General features: G+C 37.8%; 1 protein-coding gene across 1 annotated transcript; it reads left to right on the top strand.

Annotated features, from left to right (window-relative positions):
- Window positions 1-503: 503 nt before the first annotated feature.
- On the top strand, window positions 504-10,636 carry MMP10 (matrix metallopeptidase 10). The gene is made up of 10 exons (XM_011926631.1): window positions 504-645; window positions 1,396-1,637; window positions 1,780-1,928; window positions 2,394-2,519; window positions 4,371-4,535; window positions 4,721-4,865; window positions 5,820-5,953; window positions 8,132-8,291; window positions 9,009-9,112; window positions 10,244-10,636. The coding sequence occupies exons 1-10, from the start codon at window positions 544-546 to the stop codon at window positions 10,342-10,344; spliced, it is 1,428 nt and encodes a 475-aa protein (XP_011782021.1). The 5' UTR covers window positions 504-543; the 3' UTR covers window positions 10,345-10,636.
- The last annotated feature ends 10,308 nt before the right edge of the window (window positions 10,637-20,944 follow it).

The following is a 20,944-nucleotide window of genomic DNA, read 5'->3' as shown; positions in this document are numbered from 1 at the left end:
TGGCCAATAAATCCATCTGAAAATCAGAATAGCTGTTGTAAACAAAGACTAAAGAAGTGAAATATTTGTTTTAATATCTTTGTAGATAGCAATTCCCACAGTTAGACCACAACTATATTTGGAATTTGTTTCCATTGACCTACTTAATTCTTACCTGCTTATATTTAAGTTTAAAACATAGTCTTATTAAAAGAAAATTGCACTGATTTTAAAATGTCTAAACATATGGCATTTTACCAACCTTATCAGTTCTCTTTAGGTAAATACACAGATATGAATTATTAGTCAATTCTTTCTTGTCTTTACAAACACAGAAATCATTTCCTGGGGATTAATCATTCTTTCAAGTTTAGAAGGTTGAAGGAAAATACCAATGTAGGCTCTATCACCATTACATTAAAAGTTTGTGAACATTCAGACTTAAAAAACATATGCATGAATCATGCTGTTGGTGATCTAAGCATTGTCTCTGTATAAAAGAAAGGCCACTAGGGAGTAGAGCTAGAAGCCCGGTAGACAGAGAAGATAAGGACAGTGAGAACGATGCATCTTGCATTCCTTGTGCTGTTGTGTCTGCCAGTCTGCTCTGCCTATCCTCTGAGTGGGGCAGCAAAACAGGAGGACTCCAACAGGGATCTTGCCCAGGTAATTAATGGTGGCATCTAATGCAGCTACTGGCCAGCCCGAGTGTGTCTACTTGGTCTTCCAACATAAAGCAGGATGATTAGACTAGAGATCACTTTGTTAGAAAACTGTAGCACCAGAGAATAATTAGCAGGCTAGAGGTGGAAATTATTTTTAAGTTAACAGAGAAGAAAAGAAACTTTCAGAAAGGGCATATAATTACTCAAGGTTATAATAAAATAATAGCAGTATATTTGTGGCTAAGTGAAAAGAACACATGGAGAGTATATGAAACTCCTCTGGCTTTAGAATTTCTTTAGTTAAAATTATTGGGGAGGGGGAGCATGCTAAGTTGGATCTTTAAATCACAACAGGTAACAGTTTTTATATTTTTACTTGTCATATTTGGACAAAAGAGTTTACCGCACTTCAGTCTTAAACCAAGTCTATAATAACAATGTAAGTGGAAAAGGTTAGTATTCTAACTTTTCACAAAACTATGTTAAAGGAGGGTTTCTTTAAAAACAAACAAAAGTAATGCTAGACCTGAATTTCCAATCCCAAATTCCTTACTTGGCTAGCAAACTAACACTGCAATAAAATTTAAGAATTTGTATGAAATGGGGAGTCTTAATGAAAAAAGTCAAATTAAATGTGTTATTGACTTTTGTTTTAAGAAACTAGAGGAAAATTAAGATGCATTATAAAAGTTGGGTAAGTGATGAAAAATCGTAAAAAATGACCTAAAAGTTATACTCATTATTCCATTAGCAATACCTAGAAAACTACTACAACCTCAAAACAGATGTGAAACAGTTTAGAAGAAAGGAGAATAATCTCGTTGTCAAAAAAATCCGACGAATGCAGAAGTTCCTTGGGTTGGCAGCAACAGGGAAGCTGGACTCTGACACTCTGGAGGTGATGCGCAAGCCCAGGTGTGGAGTTCCTGACGTTGGTCACTTCACAACGTTTCCTGGCATCCCGAAGTGGAGGAAAACCCACCTTACATACAGGTAATGGTTCAGAGTAGTTTTCCCATAATATTGAAACTTTATAAGTTACTTGTCATATTTGGATAAGTAACACAAAGTTTTCTTTAACAAGTTTTCATAATGGCAGGAGAAAAGAATATCCTCTTCAATTTTTCTCCTCCAGGATTGTGAATTATACACCAGATTTGCCAAGAGATGCTGTTGATTCTGCTGTTGAGAAAGCTGTGAAAGTGTGGGAAGAGGTGACTCCACTCACTTTCTCCAGACTCTATGAAAGAGAAGCTGATATAATGATCTCTTTTGCAGTTAAAGGTAGTCAAATAAAGCATCCATTTATCTGGTATATTAGTCTGTTCAGACTGCTAGAGCAAGATACCTTGGACTGTGTAATTTACAAATAACAGAAACTTATTGTTCACAATCCTGGAGGCTGGGAAGTCCAAGATTAAGGTGTCAGCAGATTTGGTGTCTGATGAGAGCCTATTCTTCATAGATGGTACCTTCTGTGTCCTCACACAATAGAAAGGGCCAGGAGGTTCCCTCAATCCTCTTTCATAAAAGCACTAATCTCATTCATGACGGCAGAGCACCTATGACCTAATCACTTCCTAAAGACCTAACCTCTTAATACTATATCACAGTGAATATGGAGTTTCAACATATGAATTTGCAGCAGACACCAGCATTCAGACTATAGCATCTACTGTTGTTTTATTGGAACAGGGTAAAAATAAATTCTGAACACTTATATTTCCATTAATTTTTTTTCCCTATCAGAACATGGAGACTTTTACCCTTTTGATGGCTCAGGACACAGCTTGGCTCATGCCTATCCACCTGGACCTGGGCTTTATGGAGATATCCACTTTGATGATGATGAAAAATGGACAGAAGATGCATCAGGTGGGTCGTAAACCTCTCAGGAACATTTCAGGAATAATGTCTAATCCTACCCAAAAATAATTGGATTATCTAGAATGAGCAATAAATGGAATATACTAGTAACTGAATTTTTTTTATTGCCTGAGCTTTAAACAGAAGTACTGTTTGTTTCCATCATTATTGAAGAATTTTATAAAATGTCTGTATTTTCATGTTTGCCCCCACCAAGTACAATATTGTAAAAGCCATTCAGACTTATCTCCACAACTCAGGATCTTGTAGGGGTTTGAGGATCAGCATAATTAATGTTTTTCATCACTTTAATGACAGATGATTAGGGTAGAATGAATTCCATTAAATCAGTTTCAATCCTAAAATTTGCCCTTAGATTTTCTTTCTTTCTTCTCATTGGCCTCCTTTTTACTTAAAAGTAGAGATCAGGAGAAAATGCCAGGAACTGGAAAAAAAAAACTGTTAGGTCATCTTTTTAAATAAACATGTCACTATCTCTAGCTTAGATGGGGGTTTTTTCCCCCTAAATTGGCTTTGAAACACTTTACATCTAAACATAATGACAAAAATTAACTGTATGCTATTTAATTTTTAAAATGGCTTCTAAAGTTTAGAAACACACTGTTGAAACAATCACTATTTCTGAGCGTGCCTGGGAGTTTTAACGTAAATGCAAAGAACATCTTTCCTGAGTACAAGACTCAGGAGGCTGAGGCACGAGAATCGCTTGAACCCGGGAGATGGAGGCTGCAGTGAGCCGAGATTGCACCACTGTACTCCAACCTGGGCGACAGAGTGAGACTCTGTCTCACAAGACTGAAATTTGTGTTGCATGAAATGATTGCCTTTTATTTGAACAATTGTTCTTTTCTACACAATTCTTGGAGCCTTGGTCAAATAATATCTACTATTAAATTCAGTAAAACTCTTTTTATAATATTTTTTAAAAAGCTGAATCTAGCTGTGCTTGTGCTGCAGAAAACTGTTATTGGGCATGTTTCTATTTTAAACTAAAGATTGCACACATCCAATGGCACTTATTACTGGGAAGATTTTTGAAAACCAAAAATTATTTTATTATGGCTGAGCACCGGTGGCTAATGCCTGTAATCTCAGCCTTTTGGGAGGCCAAGGTGAGTGAATCACTTGAGGCCAGGAGTTCGAGACTAGCCTAGCCAACATGGTGAAACCCTATCTCTACCAAAAATATAAAAATTAGCCGGGCATGGTGGCACGTGCCTGTAATCTCAGCTACTCAGGAAGCTGAGGCATGAGAATCGCTTGAGCCCGTACTCCAGCCTGGGCAACAGAGTGAGACTCTGTCTCAAAAAAACAATTACTTGAGTACGATGAAGAGGAGGAAGAGCAAATCGGACTAAACTCCACAAGAAATAACTACAGTCTTGTGTTATTTGAGGAACAACGTAAATGTTATATGATTAATTTTAACCGAGGTTGCAACTGGCACATATTCCTAAATTTGAACAATGACTTTTTACTTTTAGACAATGAAGAGTTATATTTATTGACATTCTATTAGTCTTGTCCTTTCAAAAAAAAAATCTTTGGAAATAATGCTTCTCATTTGTCAATATAGGAAAAGTGTCTTAGTTTTCCTAACCAAGGAGAGATCTAGAGAGCGATATGTTGAAAAACTGTCTTATATATTGACTTAAAGTCAACCTTGAAAAACATATTAATTTCTATAAAGTATGGAATATGCCAATCAATGAACCAATTCACAAATACTGAAAAGACATTATGGTTTCAAGGATGGCCTGCACAGCTGGCATATGTTCTGTATGTGTATTTACTGAATAAATAGCTGGTGGATTCTGAACATTTACGGTTGTCATACAGGCACCAATTTATTCCTCGTTGCTGCTCATGAACTTGGCCACTCCCTGGGGCTCTTCCACTCAGCCAACACTGAAGCTTTGATGTACCCACTCTACAACTCATTCACAGAGCTGGTCCGGTTCCGCCTTTCACAAGATGATGTGAATGGCATTCAGTCTCTCTATGGTGAGTGACGCTGGAAAAATTAGGCATTGTAGCTCTACAATGACAGTCCTCAAGAAAGCTTTCCAATGTTACCTAAAGTATTTCTGATTTAGCTTGAAGCACTTTGAGAATGTTTGAAAGGCATACAAATTGACAGATGCATCACATTTTTTAAATGTTTGCATCCCCAAATCTGTCTCCTTTAGGACCTCCCCCTGCCTCTACTGAGGAACCCCTGGTGCCCACAATATCCGTCCCTTCAGGATCTGGGACACCAGCCAAGTGCGACCCTGTTTTGTCCTTCGATGCCATCAGCACTCTGAGGGGAGAATATCTGTTCTTTAAAGACAGGTCAGACCAGAAAATTATATTTTTCTATCTATTCTTTTGATGTACAGAGCTTAGAAAGGAAAACAGAAATGTGATAGAGGTTTTTTTTAAAAAACTTCTATTTTAGGTTCAGGGGTACATGTGCAGGTTTGTTACATAGGTAAATTCGTGTCATGGGGGTTTGTTGTACAGATAATTTTGTCATCCCAGTGCTAAACCTAGTACGCAGTAGTTACTTTTTCTGCTTGACAGATATTTTTTTAAATACAAAATTTTCTCTACATTTTAAAATCATTCAGATCTAGTTCTTGTTGAATTTTTAACATCCTGTTAGAATTGTCCAGGTCATTTTTTACACTTACAAGGGATGATTCTAGACTGTAAGCTTGATTAAGGCAGGGAATTATATCTGTTTTGTTCATTTTTAAAAATATAAATCATGGACTTCTTCAGAAAGCACTGGTGAATCCTTAGAAACAGGGTAGAATCTTTCCCTTTGCTAAAAATTGCTACTACTTAAATTAATTACTTTTGGAAAAAAGTGATATATGCTTATGGCACAATATTTAAACACTACCAAAAGATACAGAGTTAAAAAATCTCTCTCCAGTTTTTGGCCTACAGTCCTCCAGCTCCCTTCACATGTGCAACCACTGCTACCAATTTCCTTTAACACTTGACAGAAATGTTCTATTCATATACAAGCATCAATACACACATAATATTTTTTAAAATATTAGGACATACTATACACACTGTTTATGGACTTTCAGAATGGAACCAAGCTAAATAATTTTATTGGAACCAGTCACAAGTCCTGCCATCAATTTTATTACCCTGGAATCACATGCAGGAGGATGGTTTAATATAGATTTCTATGAATGGGTGAATTAGCATGGATTTTTTTTTAAAAAAATACTTTTTTTCACATAGCTAAAGGTGAAAGACAATTGCAAGTAATTTTATGTATTACAGATATTTTTGGCGAAGATCCCACTGGAACTCTGAACCTGAATTTCATTTGATTTCTGCATTTTGGCCCTCTCTCCCGTCATATTTGGATGCTGCATATGAAGTTAATAGCAGGGATACTGTTTTTATTTTTAAAGGTGAGTACTATATAAGAATTTTCAACTTGCTGGAATAAATCCTATTGTGAAAATTTTATTGACATGAGTTTTCTCCATTATATTAAAGTTTAGATTACTGCAAGACCTTGTGCTAACACTTAAATAAGATTTGTAAAAAGAACATTATAAACTTTATTTTAGAGACCTCTTAAGTAAATAGGTGGTATTCCATATTCATAGATAAAAAATGCAATATAGTAAAAATGTCAATTTATCTATAGATACAAGACATTTTCTTTTCAAATGTCAAAAGATTTTTCATGGAACTTGACAAATTAGTTTTACAATTTATACGGCAGAGCAAAGGCCAAGAATAGCCAGGATGCTCCTAGTGAACCCATCTTATTAGATAAGGAGAAAAGCCCTGTGTTATAAAACTTTAATCAGTAAGATGTAGTATCAGTTCAGGGAGAGATAAATTAACTAATGGAGCTATTCAGGTATGGCGGCTTCTTTATCAGATTTTTAAACTACGGTTTCAATTTGTTTTATTGGTAATATGCTATTTGAGTTTCTATTACTTCTTGAGTCAGTTTTGTTAACATGTTTTTCTAAAAATTTGCCAATTTTGTCTGTTTTCAAATCCATCAGTCAAAAGTTTTTGGAAAATTATTTTGTTGTAATTTGAATTATTGCTGAAGTTTTGTTCTCTTTTTCATTCCCAATACTGAACCCTTTTGCCTTTCTCTTTTTTTCTTCATCAATCTCATAATATATGTAATAATGTTACTGATCTTTTCAAAGGACTGACTTTTGGCTTTATTTATTCTCTATATTATATTTTGATTTCCCATTTAACTCGTTTCTGTTCATATCCTTATTGTTGCCTTAATTTTTGTTTACTTTTAATTGATCCTGTTATTATTGTTATAGCTTAAGTTTGATACTTACCTTATTAACTTGTAACTTTTTTCTTTTCTAATATAACCATTTATACCTATAAATAACCATTTCTTCTTTTTTATTCAGCAAATTTTGATATGCAGTATTTTCCATTTTGTTCAATTTTAATTCTTTAATTTCTCATTTTTATTTTTCTCCTAGACTTATAGGTGATATTGGAATATTTTTAAATGTCAAGCTTTATGGAGATTTTAAAAATGTTTATTTCTGGCAATCTCACTTTTGTGAAGATTAAATGAATGTGAAATTGCAATAGAAATTATAAAAAATTATAACTCTAACATATTGTTATCCAGTAATGTATCTCACATTTACGTGTCACTTGCACTGTGTCAGACACTATGCTCAGTAGTGGAGGACAGGACTGAAAAGGGCTCATATTCTAGAAGGGGCAGCAGAGATGAAGCCATAGGCAGCCTACGTATGACAAGTGCTGGTACTGAGAGAAAGAAGGGTGCCATGGGAGCATCTGACGCATATCCGGGGCTCAGCAAAGATCCCTTAGAGGAGGTGATGTTAGGATGGGTCTTGAAGTTCTCTTTTGCTGTGCAGAGATTGGCTGGGTGTACAGGAAGTACAAAGGTCTTTAAGAAAGAAGAAATTGTTTTTGCCAAGTACGAGCATATCTGGAACTGCTCAGACAGATACAAGTCATTCAGTTCAGATGAAGCAAGAGAGATAAACAGCAGATGGACATTTTAGATTAGTGAATCTGGCAGTAGTGTGAAGAAGGAATTCAGGCTTAGGGTCCTGGAGAGTGATGTAACAAAGTAAAGGCAGAGAGATGGATGGGATTCTATTGTCCTAACTCACTAGAATTTGAATGAATTCCAACAGTGTTCAGAAGAAGCACAGATTTGAATTGGTGACTGTGAAATATCTCAAAGGAACTGTACAATAAGCAATGATCTATTGGTATGAAACTTAAGAGAGAGAGGTCTAGGTGAGAAATTCAGGTTAAAAAGTCACCAGCAATTATAAGAAATAACTAAAACTGATCTATAAATAAACTATAACTTATAGATACAAATATATAAGCCACAGAAAGGGCAATGAATCAGAGTTATCTACTCATTTATTCATTCTTTCACTCACTCACTCATTCAGGGAGTATTTATTAAAGACTGGCTGTGAACTGGGCATTATTAGGTTGGAATTAAAACCAAGACTTCCTCTTTACCACAACAATGCACTATAATCATTTTTAAAATCAATGGCTTCATGTAAAATGTATTGGATTTATTTTTTCAACAGGAAATGAGTTCTGGGCCATCAGAGGAAATGAGGTACAAGTGGGTTACCCAAGAGGTATTCATACCCTGGGTTTTCCTCCAACCATAAGGAAAATTGATGCAGCTGTTTCTGACAAGGAAAAGAAGAAAACATACTTCTTTGTAGAGGACAAATACTGGAGGTGAGATGCAAGAGAAATGACTTTCTATGAAGCCTGATTAAGAAAATTAGTTTCTTTCTTTAAGGGTATTTCCCTACCCCCATGCTCTAACTTTCTCTAACTTCAAAATTTATGATTATGAGGAAGAAGTTTATTGTTCTACTTCCTGGATACAAAGGGCTCTCAGAGCAGTGATCACTGGGCCATATACTCACACACCAAAAGACATCAAGAGAGGCCAGCTGAGGTCCAAAGATATTCCCTTCTTATCCCGTTTCCAGTCACCATGTGGCTGCCATAGGAAGCCCAGGTGTGGCAAGCTTTGGAGACAAGATCTACAGGGTCCCAGTGTGACTGAGAACCAGAGGTTTATTTTTAGCTAAGTGATTTAATTCATTTTGCGTATTATGTCTACACAGTCTTTATGTATTTGTGGTAGACACATAGAAATTTGGGTTCTGTGTGTTCAGGCTTAGAAAATTTACCTCAGACATATGTATGGAACCTCTGTAAAATGACAGAATGTTCCTGTTTCTTGGAAAATATTGTTTTATGTGTTAAACTTGTAAGCCCAGGAAAGTAACCTATTCTTGTAGCTCTAAAAATGTTTAACACTTTTTTACACAACTTAAAAAGTTTGTCTAGGATTCCACACTGGAAAATTAACATCACATTATACTATTGTGTGTAATGGGACTACTACACAACATTGAACTGTATTTCTTTCATTTGGCTTAGATTTGATGAAAATAGCCAGTCTATGGAGCAAGGCTTCCCTAGACTAATAGCTGATGACTTTCCAGGAGTTGAGCCTAAGGTCGATGCGGTATTACAGGCATTTGGTAAGAAGACCCTTATTTCATTGTCAATGCAGGAATCTCCAGGCATTTTTATGATTTCAAAATGAAGTGCAGAATCAAAACAGTTTTTAAATCATTCAGTCTGATATCTTTTTTACTCCAAATTCCTGAAAATCTTAACTTTCCAATTTATGCAAAGTGGGTTTAAATTGTGTGTATGTGAGTGTGTGTCTGTGTGTGTGTGTGGTTTTTTTTTTTCCTGAATGACTTCCAAGTCTCTGTTTCATACCTGCACATAAAATCAAAGGATACTTTCTCACACAGAAGCCGTTATCTTTCAGGTCACTATGTTGGTATAAAAATACAATCTGTGTGAGTCAAGTTTACTAATGGCTGGTTGTCATTCTATTCTATCCCATCCTGTTGTCCCTTTTCTTCTATCCCATCCCAGGGGAGCCTTGTCTGGGCTTCTGTTGCAGTCTGCAATTTTCTACATTAGTCATTTGTAAAAAAAATAGTAGCCCTCCCATATGCTCAAAATAGGTAAAATGTGATTCATGGTAATGGGTAAATAGGAAAGCAAAACTTGTTCTTGATTACTCTGAAGGAATTTTGGAGGGAGCTGCCAGTGCTTGACAATCCAGTGCTCATGAGGCTGATGATCTTGTTACTAAAATGACTTAACCATGATGGATGCAAAGCAGGAAATGGACCTCTGGCTCATTTATCATTTGTCTGATTCTCTTGGGTCTAGTTGTCTCCTAAGCTGTAATTTAGGACCTAGCAGAAGAGAAGAGGTTGGAAAGAAAGGAAAACAAGATTTTAAAATATTATAGAATGTTATATATTTAGAACCAGTATAACATAATGTTTTAGAGCACTTCCTTTGGAGTCAGATGAGATGGAGTCCTCCCTCCATCCTGCCTTACAGATGCTACCTTGTTAAAATTACAAAACCGTCCTAATTTTTAGTTTTGTTCTCATTAATAACACATTACACTTTTTTGTAAGGGTAATTGAGCTAAACATGTAAAGCACTTAGCTCACTGCCTGGCATAGAGTAATCACTTAATAAATGCCATCCATTATTAACTTGTACTTAATCTAAGTTACATATGTTGCAAAATGACATATTTGAAGATGTCTCATGATTTTCCTTCTCTATATTTACAGGATTTTTCTATTTCTTCAGTGGATCATCACAGTTTGAGTTTGACCCCAATGCCAGGATGGTAACACACATACTGAAGAGTAACAGCTGGTTACATTGCTAGACAAGATAGGGGGAAGACTGATATGGGTCTTTTAAATAAATCTAATAATTATTTATCTAATGTATTATGAGCCAAAATGATTAATTTTTCCTGCATGTTCTATGGTTAAAGAAGACGAGCCTTTGCAGACATCTGCATGTGTCATGAAGAATGTTTCTGGAATGCTTAATTTGCTTTTGAATTACATTCAACAGAATTAAGAAATACTCATGTGCAATAGCTGAGAGGATGTATTTCCATAGATGTTTTATTACTTCTTCAATAAAAAGTTTTATTTTGGACCTGTTCCTTACTTTCTAGAACAATTTGTGTTCAATACCCTGACCACACTGGGGACTGATTATTTGACAGATACTCTGCCAGTAGATGTGGTAGGATCACACACTCTATAAAGGAGCCATGTGGCTGTCACATACCCTCTCCTATTCTCTGCACAAACAGGATCTTTCTTTTTCATCGCACAGATATTGTAAGTGTTCCTTACACACCTAACAAAGAAGGTAAATAACAGTTGTCCTGTATCTAGGAAGGATCAAAGCAGAATAAAGAAATGGAACTCTAGAATGTTAGAGCCTGGGAACCTGGCGTATTATTTAATAGACTTTACAATTTTACAGATGGGAAAATAAAACTAGTTTAGAGTCCACTCACCTCTTGTTTTAAACCAAATCTTTCTTTATTGGGATTCCTTTCCTGCTCTGCAGACTAAATTTCTCATCTCACCCTCACTCTCACCCTCCTGTTAGAATATTCTCTTGCTGCCACTTTGTATGTGGAAGCCCCTGGGTGATAAGAGCGCATGTGCACATGTGGTAATTTTCTACTCAGCAATAGATATCTAATATGTTGGGTGATTGCCTTATTTGGAGCCTCAGCTACATAGCAATTATCCAGATGATTCAAGCCAAAATCCATTTCTGCTAAAGAAAGTCTGGAGGCAGAAATATCCCACTTGCTTTTGGAGCTCATAACCAGCAATGATACACCTGACATAGAGAGACACATGACTGTGTCTAGGATGGGCTTCAAGGCAAAATTTTGAAGTAGAAATAAATAGCCATTAATGCTCTCACTTTATTTGGGGTATCTTTCTCTTATCTTTCTGTATTTTACTCACCACTTTTTCCAGGCACCAAGCAGCACTAGAACACAGAATTTGCAGTCATTAATAAAATAATGCATGATAATAAGTTTAGAGTGTGTGAGTTATAAATGTTCCTTTCTTGCTATTGATTAACATTAGGACATATGGTAAATATGCATGTTTTAAGAGACAGAGTAGTAGAGTTAGAGCAAAACACACACACAGAAAGACAGGCAGATGAACAAAGAGAGACAGAGAGGAGGGAAAAGGTGACACAATGGTGATAAGACAAGTGTAGGGAAGAACATGTGAACTGTATTTGAATTGCAGGAAGATGATTCAGGTATGAGAAGGCTGACAAGCAAAAATCTGATCAGTGGAGGGAGAAGGAGCAAAGGGAGTGAAGAAGGAAAGAGTTAAGGTGATATAATGTAAGACCGCATTAGGAAATTCCACTGGGACCGGCCACCTAAGGGGCAGTCTGGAGATCAGAGAGGGGAGAGTAAACTGGAGAGCAGTTTCATGCTAAGCCCTGGGGTGTAGCAGACAACCTTGCAGTCAGGCCTTCATGCCTTAAGGACCAGGAGCAGAGAAAGTTCAAGCTGGTCCACCTAACTACTCTCTATCTAAATGGGGAAGGGAGTGCTTGCATGGAGTGGGTTTTGGGAGGCTGAATGGCAGTTCCTCCTCCACTCCATCATTCATTGATTAATCCACTCATTTAACAGATACCCACTGAATATCTACCGTGTAGTAGGCAACATATGTATAGTAGGCATATGCCCTAATGCTGAGAAATTAGGGGGCTTCCCAAGAGTAGCAGGCATCTATATGGAGAGCCAAAGGGCAAGAACTTAAGAGGTAAGAAGGAGGGAGGTGGTCCAGGCAGAGAGAGACAAGAGTATTGGAAAGTGTTGATTACTTCTATGGCCCAAAGCAGTGCTTCTCAAGCCATCTGTAGTGAAGGACCAGTTCCTTACATTTCCAGTTCATCATGGACACTTTTGTAAAATACAGTGAAAGGGAATTACTATGAAAATGAGATGACAAAGACATTTTTAAATGTTCAGTTTTTAAATTATTAGACTAGATCCAATAGACATAAAATTACTTTATCAAACTGTTGTGAAAGCATGCTGGATTGCTGAGCTTATCACACACCAATTACAGTTCATGAATCATCCCTGATTCACAGACCACGCTTCAAAGAGCACTTGCCTATAGCATACAGGAAGAAGAGAAAAATTACAGTCTAGAGGATTTTGGATGAAACAGACAAGGAAAAGAAGAATCAGTGAGCTGTTACTAGAAGCTCTTTCTGGGTGTAGGTAGCATTCAGACTGCAGAAACCTGTGGCCAGAGAGTCATCATGCATCCGGCTGAATTGCAACCATTGAATTCTAACCACACCCAGTGTCTAACACTAGTCAATTAGGTAGAAAGTGGGACACAATCGGTGAAACAGAGGGTTTTAGAGGAAGCTGAAGAAGGAATTAGGGATTATCAACTTCTCCTTCCCACTCCAGCTTCAAAGCTTTTTGTTAGTTAGTTTATAAGGATCCTCTGACTCTGGCCATTTTCACGATATTGATTCTTCCTATTTATAGATTCAATGCCATTCCCTTCAAGCTACAAATGACTTTCTTCACAGAATTGGAAAAAACTACTTTAAAGTTCATATGGAACCAAAAAAGAGCCCGCATTGCCAAGACAATCCTAAGCCAAAAGAGTAAAGCTGAAGGCGTCACACTACCTGACTTCAAACTATACTACAAGGCTAACCAAAACAGCATGGTACTGGTACCAAAACAGAGATACAGACCAATGGAACAGAACAGAGCCCTCAGAAATAACACCACACATCTACAACCATCTGATCTTTGACAAACCTGACAAAAACAAGAAATGGGGAAAGGATTCCTTATTTAATAAATGCTGCTGGGAAAACTGGCTAGCCATATGTAGAAAGCCGAAACTGGATCTCTTCCTTACACCTTACACAAAAATTAATTCAACATGGATTAAAGACTTAACTGTTAGACATAAAACCATAAAAACGCTGCAAGAAAACCTAGGCAATACCATTCAGGACATAGGCATGGGCAGGGATTTCATGTCTAAAACACCAAAAGCAATGGCAACAAAAGCCAAAATTGACAAATGGGATCTAATTAAACTAAAGAGCTTCTGCACAGCAAAAGAAACTACCATCAGAGTGAGCAGGCAACCTACCAGAATGGGAGAAAATTTTTGCAATCTACTCATCTGACAAAGGGCTAATATCCAGAATCTATAAAGAACTCAAACAAACTTATAAGAAAAAACAAAAACCCCATCAAAAAGTGGGCAAAGGATATGAACAGACATTTCTCAAAAGACAACACTTACGCAGCCCACAGACACATGAAAAAATGCTCATCATCACTGGCCATCAGAGAAATACAAATCGAAACCACAATGAGATACCATCTCACACCAGTTAGAATGGCAATCATTAAAAAGTCAGGAAACAACAGGTGCTGGAGAGGATGTGGAGAAATAGGAACACTTTTACACTGTTGGTGGGACTGTAAACTAGTTGGACCATTGTGGAAGACAGTGTGGCAACTCCTCATGGATCTAGAACTAGAAATACCATTTGACCTAGTCTTCCCATTACTGGGTATATACCCAAAGAATTATAAATCATGCTGCTATAAAGACACATGCACACGTATGTTTGTTGGGGCACTGTTCACAATAGCAAAGACTTGGAACCAACTCAAATGCCCATCAATGATAAACTGGATTAAGAAAATGTGGCACATATACACCGTGGAATGCTATGCAGCCATAAAAAAGGATGAGTTTGTGTCCTTTGTAGGGACATGGATGCAGCTGGAAACCATCATTCTCAGCAAACTATCTCAAGGACAGAAAACCAAACACCGCATGTTCTCACTCATAGGTGGGAATCGAACAATGAGAACACTTGGACACAGGAAGGGGAACATCACACACTGTCATGGGGTGGGGAGAGGGGAGAGGGACAGCATTAGGAGATATACCTAATGTAAACGACGAGTTAATGGTACAGCACACCAACATGACACATGTATATATATGTGACAAACCTGCATGTTTTAACATATGAGGCACAGAGCTTCACAAACATGGCCACACTCTTATAGAGCGTATATTCTCCAGAGGGAGATGGAGAAGTAAGCAGTCTATATGATACACTACCAAGCGTGATGGCCACAATGGGGGAAGCACACAGAGCTGTGGGATCACCAAGGAGGGGCTCTGCCCCCAATGCTGAGAGATGAGGGGGCTTCCAAGATTAGTAGGCATGTATATGGAGAGCCAAAGGGCAAGAACTTAAGAGGTAAAGTATTAAAAAAAAAAAAAATCCTCTGACTCTGTAAAATAAACACCCCATCCAATTCAATGGTTTCTGGCTAAAAGGTGGGGAGAAACAGCAACAACAAAAAACAAGCAACCAAGCAAATAAACAACAACAAAAACTTTCACAACAGCAAAAGCTTTCCCACACATCCATCTGAGTCTGCTTGCCTGGCTACTTGCCTTGTTTCTCAGGACTGGCTGCAGAACTTTTCTTTGCTAAGATGCACTCTCTGGCCCTCCTGAGCTGTGTTGCATGTACTTCCTGTACATTCCCAAGATATACTCCAATCACAGCACTTACCACTCTGTATTTAACTATCCCCTCAAATTCATCCTACATTGGACTGCAACTTCCTTTGGATATTTTCCACTGTAACTCAGAGATTGACACGTGGTAGCTACTCCGTAAATCTCTGTTTGTTAAATGAAAGCATGCATAGCTCCCCTGAACTAGGAAGAAAGTAATGTCAATTTTAGAATGTGAAGAATGAGTTTTAGTTGACAGGTATCTGGAGATGTCTGGAGAGGAAGGGCATTCCAAGGGAAGCAAGCCGCATACACAATGGCATGGAGATGTTAAAGGATATGTTTGAGGGATCTCAAGGGAACTTCTGAGAGAGTCAGAGAAAGGGAGTCACATTAATTTATGTTTTAGAGAAAATATATGAAGCATCAACTTTCTATGTGATTGAGTATAAAATTAATGAAAGATTTCAGTAAATGAAACAACAGAGTAAAATTTCTTCCCAAAGTTTGTAAGTCATTGTTTTTCATTTAGTCACTCATTTAGCACATTTACTCATTTAATAATCATTTCATTGCACCCATCAAATCTGTTTTTGAAGTAGGAAACATAAATAAGAAATAAATTGCCCACTCACTTAGCTAAGTAACACACATTACCACTACATGTGTAGTATATTTTCTCAGCAGCAATAAAATAGGAAGGAAAAATTACTTCATCAATTAAACAAGCATGCACTAAAGAAATACTCTGGTTTCTTTTCTCTCTCTCTCTTTTTTGTTTTTTTTTTTTGGCAACTGAGTCTCATTCTGTCACCCAGGCTGGAATGCAGTGGCGTGATCTTGGCTCACTGCAAGCTCCGCCTTCCAGGTTCAAGCAATTCTCATGCCTCAGCTTTCCAAGTAGCGGGTCCACCACCACACCCAGCTTATATATATATATACACATATACATACATATATATATATACACACACACACATACATATACATATATATATATACTTTCTTTTTTTTTTTTAGTAGAGACGGGGTTTCACCATGTTGGCCACACTGGTCTCGAACTCCTGGCCTGAAGCGATCCTCCCACCTAGGCCACCCAAAGTGCTGGGATTGCAGGCGAGAGTCACTGCTCCCAGCCTGCTTGGTTTCTTAAGGATTAAATCAAAGGAGGTAGCTGAAGATACATACAACCTTCTTAATCCCTGCAAAGTCAATAGGAAATCCAATTCTTTAACTTCTTCCCTAGAACAAGGACATGGTGAATCACAGACCTACTTATATTTAGAAGCAGATTTATATTTATGCATACTAGTAAGACCTTCCCAGCCAAATTAATGGAATGTCACTGCATCACCATTAGCTGCAACTAAAAGGTGACAAACGCATGGTAAGTGAATTTAGAGTGTAAGTTATCTCGCTTGGAAATTTGCCACCTCCACAATTGTTCTTAAAATCATATTTGGCTCACAGATATGATGATGGCGATGATAACAATGATGATTATACAATGATGCAATACCTGGTAACACAGCTGCTTCTTGAGCAATGTTCCCAAATCTCTAAAGCAGATGATTCAACTTGGTTTCTTATGGAGATTCAGCAGATGTTATTTGTTTTATCCTTGCTTTATTTAACTGCACAGCAACAATTTCCTCAAGAGTCATTTCCTGTGGTGAGTTTAAATCCCCTTAAAATGAACTAATCCTGTCCCTTGAATCATAGTCACATTGTTTTGCTTTCTAAGAAATAAAACAACTAAGAATTTCAAGATCTCAGTTTCCTCATTTGCAATGTAAGGGAGTTTAATTAGGTTTTGTGATTTGTTTATTTGTTTTACCGTTACAGAACAGTGGTCCATATTTTGGGGGTATATATGATATTTTGACATATGGATACGACGTGTAATGTTTATACCAGGGCAATTGGGACATTCATCACTCCAAACATTCACCCCTTCTTTATGTTGTGAACATTCTAATTCTTCTCTTCCAGCTACTTTGAACTATACCACAAATTAAAATCATAGTCATCCCACTGTACTATCAAAAACTAGATCTTATTCCTTCTATCTAACTGTATATTTACCCCGATTATAATTAAAACCGTTTTTTTGGTGGGGGGACAGAGTCTCACTCTGTTGCCCAGGCTGGAGTGCAGTGGCACGATCTTGGCTCACTGCAAGCTTTGCCTCCTGGCTTCAGCCGTTCACCTGCCTAAGCCTCCCAAGTAGCTGGGACTACAGGTTCCCGCCACCACGCCTGGCTAATTTGTTTTTGTATTTTTTAGTAGAGATGGGGTTTCACCATATTAGCCAGGATGGTCTCGATCTTCTGACCTCATGATCCACCTGCCTCAGCCTCCCAAAGTGGCTGGGATTACAGGTGTGAGCCACCACACCCGGCCATAATTATACATTTTTAAAAGTATCTTTTAACTCTAAGAAAAAAAATAGCAATCATGAAATACTCTGTAACAAATACCGAAGTAGATATATGTTATACGTATAATTTTGTTTAATTCTTCTGAAAACCATTTTGGGATTGGGGGGAATTTTATTACTATTATTATAATTTTCTAGTCAAGAGAATTGAACTAACTTGAGTCTTCACACCCAGTTAGGAGTAGGGTTGGATTTCCAATCTCTACCCGCTAACTCTCTATCTACCTCATACCCAAAATCATACCTTCAAGTTCTGTCTCCCATTCAACATTCCATAAGCACATGATTATACAATTTTTCAGAATTTTCAGGGTAGCAATTTAGAATGCCAGTCATTTGGGGTTTGTATCATGCTGTCTTATATTTTTAATAGCTTTCTTTATATTCTTTCTTTTAGAGTAAGAAGTCTCTGTTCTCCAGCCAGTGACCCAAGCATTACCTTACGTACAATAGTGATGTGTGTATAGACCTCCAACACATGATGGATAAGAACACATTCTCCCCTGTTACACACCAAGGACATGGGCTGCATTTCTCTGAGTATCTCTGTTTACCATTTATTCCATATGATACCTGATCACAGTGTAAGTTTTTGAAGTCAGGGAAATAATGATTATTGTTGTATTAGCGCAACTTATAAAACACATGTCTATAACAATACATCTCTACCCTGTAAAAAAAAATTTTGTACACAAAGACAGATAGTCAAGCATAAGGCAAAATATGAGAAGTCCTTTAAGAAAGCTACAAAATACCACAGAATTCCAATAAGTTAAATAATATGATATTTGGCAGAAAACAAAATCTAATCCATGTTAGATTCATGGATATGAAATGAAATTCTTAGTGTAGCAGGCTTAGACTTGGAAATAGAAAGCAACAGCTCTAATTCTAGTGCTCTTCACTAGATGCATGATCTGGAACAAATGATGGAAGGCCCAGGTCTCTAAGTTTCCTCATTTGACAAGTGAGGGGTTTCTATTAGATTGGTGATTTTTAAACTTGCTCCATTCTTCCACGATATTTGGGGGTTATGTTAGAGGGGACATAGGGAGAAGTAGTAGTCTCTAAAGGTGAGTCTCTAGAGTTCAGTGCTTCTACTTTAAGCACTACTATTGTGCTTTGCTTTTTTATCTGTTTGCAAATTTGATCTGTTTGCTGGACATACACACAGATTGCTGTTTCAGTAAAGCATTCGGTATTTGACATAATTGTTGTCAAGCACTATACTGAATAACCACCAGATTTCTTATTGTATGAGTCTTCATGAAGATGACGTCATGTGTAATTTCTTGCTCAATCCCAGTGATCACAATGGTGATTTCCTGAGTTTATCAGGAGTACCCCTTTCCTGTTTCTGAGGCTACTGAGTCAACTAGGGGATCCCTGGCAGGAGGCACCAGGAGCACTGAGGTGATGACTTCTCTACAGCTAGTGCATGAGCCCTGTGGTGGTCAGGGAGTTCCAGCCTCATTTTGGCTGGGAAAATGCCTCCTTTTCTGATTTCCCTTGCCTCTGCAAGCATCAGAAGTCCTTTGGGAAAGAGAATTTGGGTTTTCCTGAGAAATTCATTCACTTCTCCTTTTCTGTTTGCATTCATGCAATACTCCATTTAGATGGGGAAGTTGTGATTAAATATTAAATTGAGAAGGGAGAATGTGTTCTTCTCCATCATGTGTTGCAAGTTCGTACACACATCTCTGTTGTACATAAGGTCGCTGTCTTCTGTGTAATTGCAGCACCTTGTATGAGAATCTTACAGCACAAACTAAAGATTCCATGCATGAATAATTTACTGGCCGATTTTTCCTTTCTCCAGCCTAAGTGACTGGAAATATTAAGAAAATATTTGTTGAATGGAAGAAGACATATGTGAATGGATAAATAAATGTAGCCTAGCCCCCTGGATTAAATGTGTTCAAGCATTCACGGGGAAAGTATTACTAAATGTAGTAAAGAAAAAAATCTGACTGCTCTGCTGAAGAGGAGCAAGCTCTGAGACTTCATGAAAAGAAGGAGAGAGGGAGACCCTGGTGTCCCTGCTGATCCCAGCCTTCCAATCTTCTCCACCAAAGCACCAGACCTGTGATGAAGCCAGAACATCTGGGGTGTTCTAGCCCCAGTAACAATCTGACTGCAGTCACAAAAGAGATTCCAAACAACCAATCAAACTGTTCAGTTGAAATCCAGCCATAGAATCCTAACAGATAGTTAATTGTTACTGTTTTGAGGCACTAAATCTGCAGTGGTTTGTTACAAACTAAATATATACAGGAGAGGCAACCAAGTAAGCAAACAACAAATAATATCCCACAAGGTAGAAGGCTAAGTAGGATAGATACCATGCTAGAATCTACGTGGAAAACCTTTCCCACCACTTCTGGGAAAATGAAGCTCATCCTTAACAGAAAGAACGGCAGAGAGCTTTATTATGGCACACACGCACACACACACACACACAGAAAAAACATAATGGAAAAAACCACTTCGGTCACTTAGGGCAACAGAATTCATTTTTTGTGCAGATATATTAGTATCAGTTACCACTTGCAGCTAGTCAAAAAGAGGGAAAATCCTGGCCAACATGGTGAAACCCCGTCTCTACTAAAAATACAAAAATTAGCTGGGCATGGTGGTGTGCGCCTATAGTCCCAGTTACTCAGGAGGCTGAGGCAGGATAATCGCTTGAACCCAGGAGGTGGAGATTGCAGTGAGCCAAGATCACACCACTGCACTCCAGCCTGATAACAGAGCGAGACTCTGCCTTTAACAAAAAAAAAGAGGGAAAAGAAAACTTAGAGTAATATCAAAAGGAAGTCTCTCTTGGGGGCACCAGAACAAAGACTCATCTCCACACCTTCTGCTTTGAGATATCTGCTGTGAAATTACCAGATGAGTATGTTTCATCTTCCCACATAGATGATGTTGTGAAGACAGCAGAGGCCACGTTCTTGTGTGGGGCATAGTTGCTTTAATCACTTGCAATGCCTAGTACAATGTTCTGTAATAAGTGGGCTCTAAGTAATCAATAACTGATGAAATGTATGGCTAACTGATCCATCTTTTAATCATGTAGATCATTAGGTCAACACTGTCCAATAGAAATATAATAGAAAGACTGAGTGCAATGGTTCATGCCTGTAATCCCAACCCTTTGGGAGGCTGAGGCTGCAGGATCACTTGAGCCCAGGAGTTCAAGACTAGCCTGGGCAACATAGTGAGACTTCATCTCTACAAAAAATAAAAAAGTTAGCTGGGCATGGTGGTGTGTAACCATAGTCCTAACTACTTGGGAGGCAAAGGCAGAAGGATCTCTTGAGCTCAGGAGTTCAAGGCAGCAGTGACCTGTGATTATGCCATTAATTCCAGGCTGGGTGACAGAGGGAGACAGAAAGGAGAGGAGAGGAGAAGAGAGGAGAGGAGAGGGGAGGGGAGGGGAGGGG

This window comes from Colobus angolensis, unplaced genomic scaffold (genome assembly GCF_000951035.1).
Source record: "Colobus angolensis palliatus isolate OR3802 unplaced genomic scaffold, Cang.pa_1.0 Scaffold7, whole genome shotgun sequence".
In the NCBI taxonomy this organism is placed as follows: domain Eukaryota; kingdom Metazoa; phylum Chordata; class Mammalia; order Primates; family Cercopithecidae; genus Colobus; species Colobus angolensis.
The sequence above is the reverse complement of the archived record's forward strand: the minus strand, read 5'-3'. Positions and strand labels throughout refer to the sequence as shown.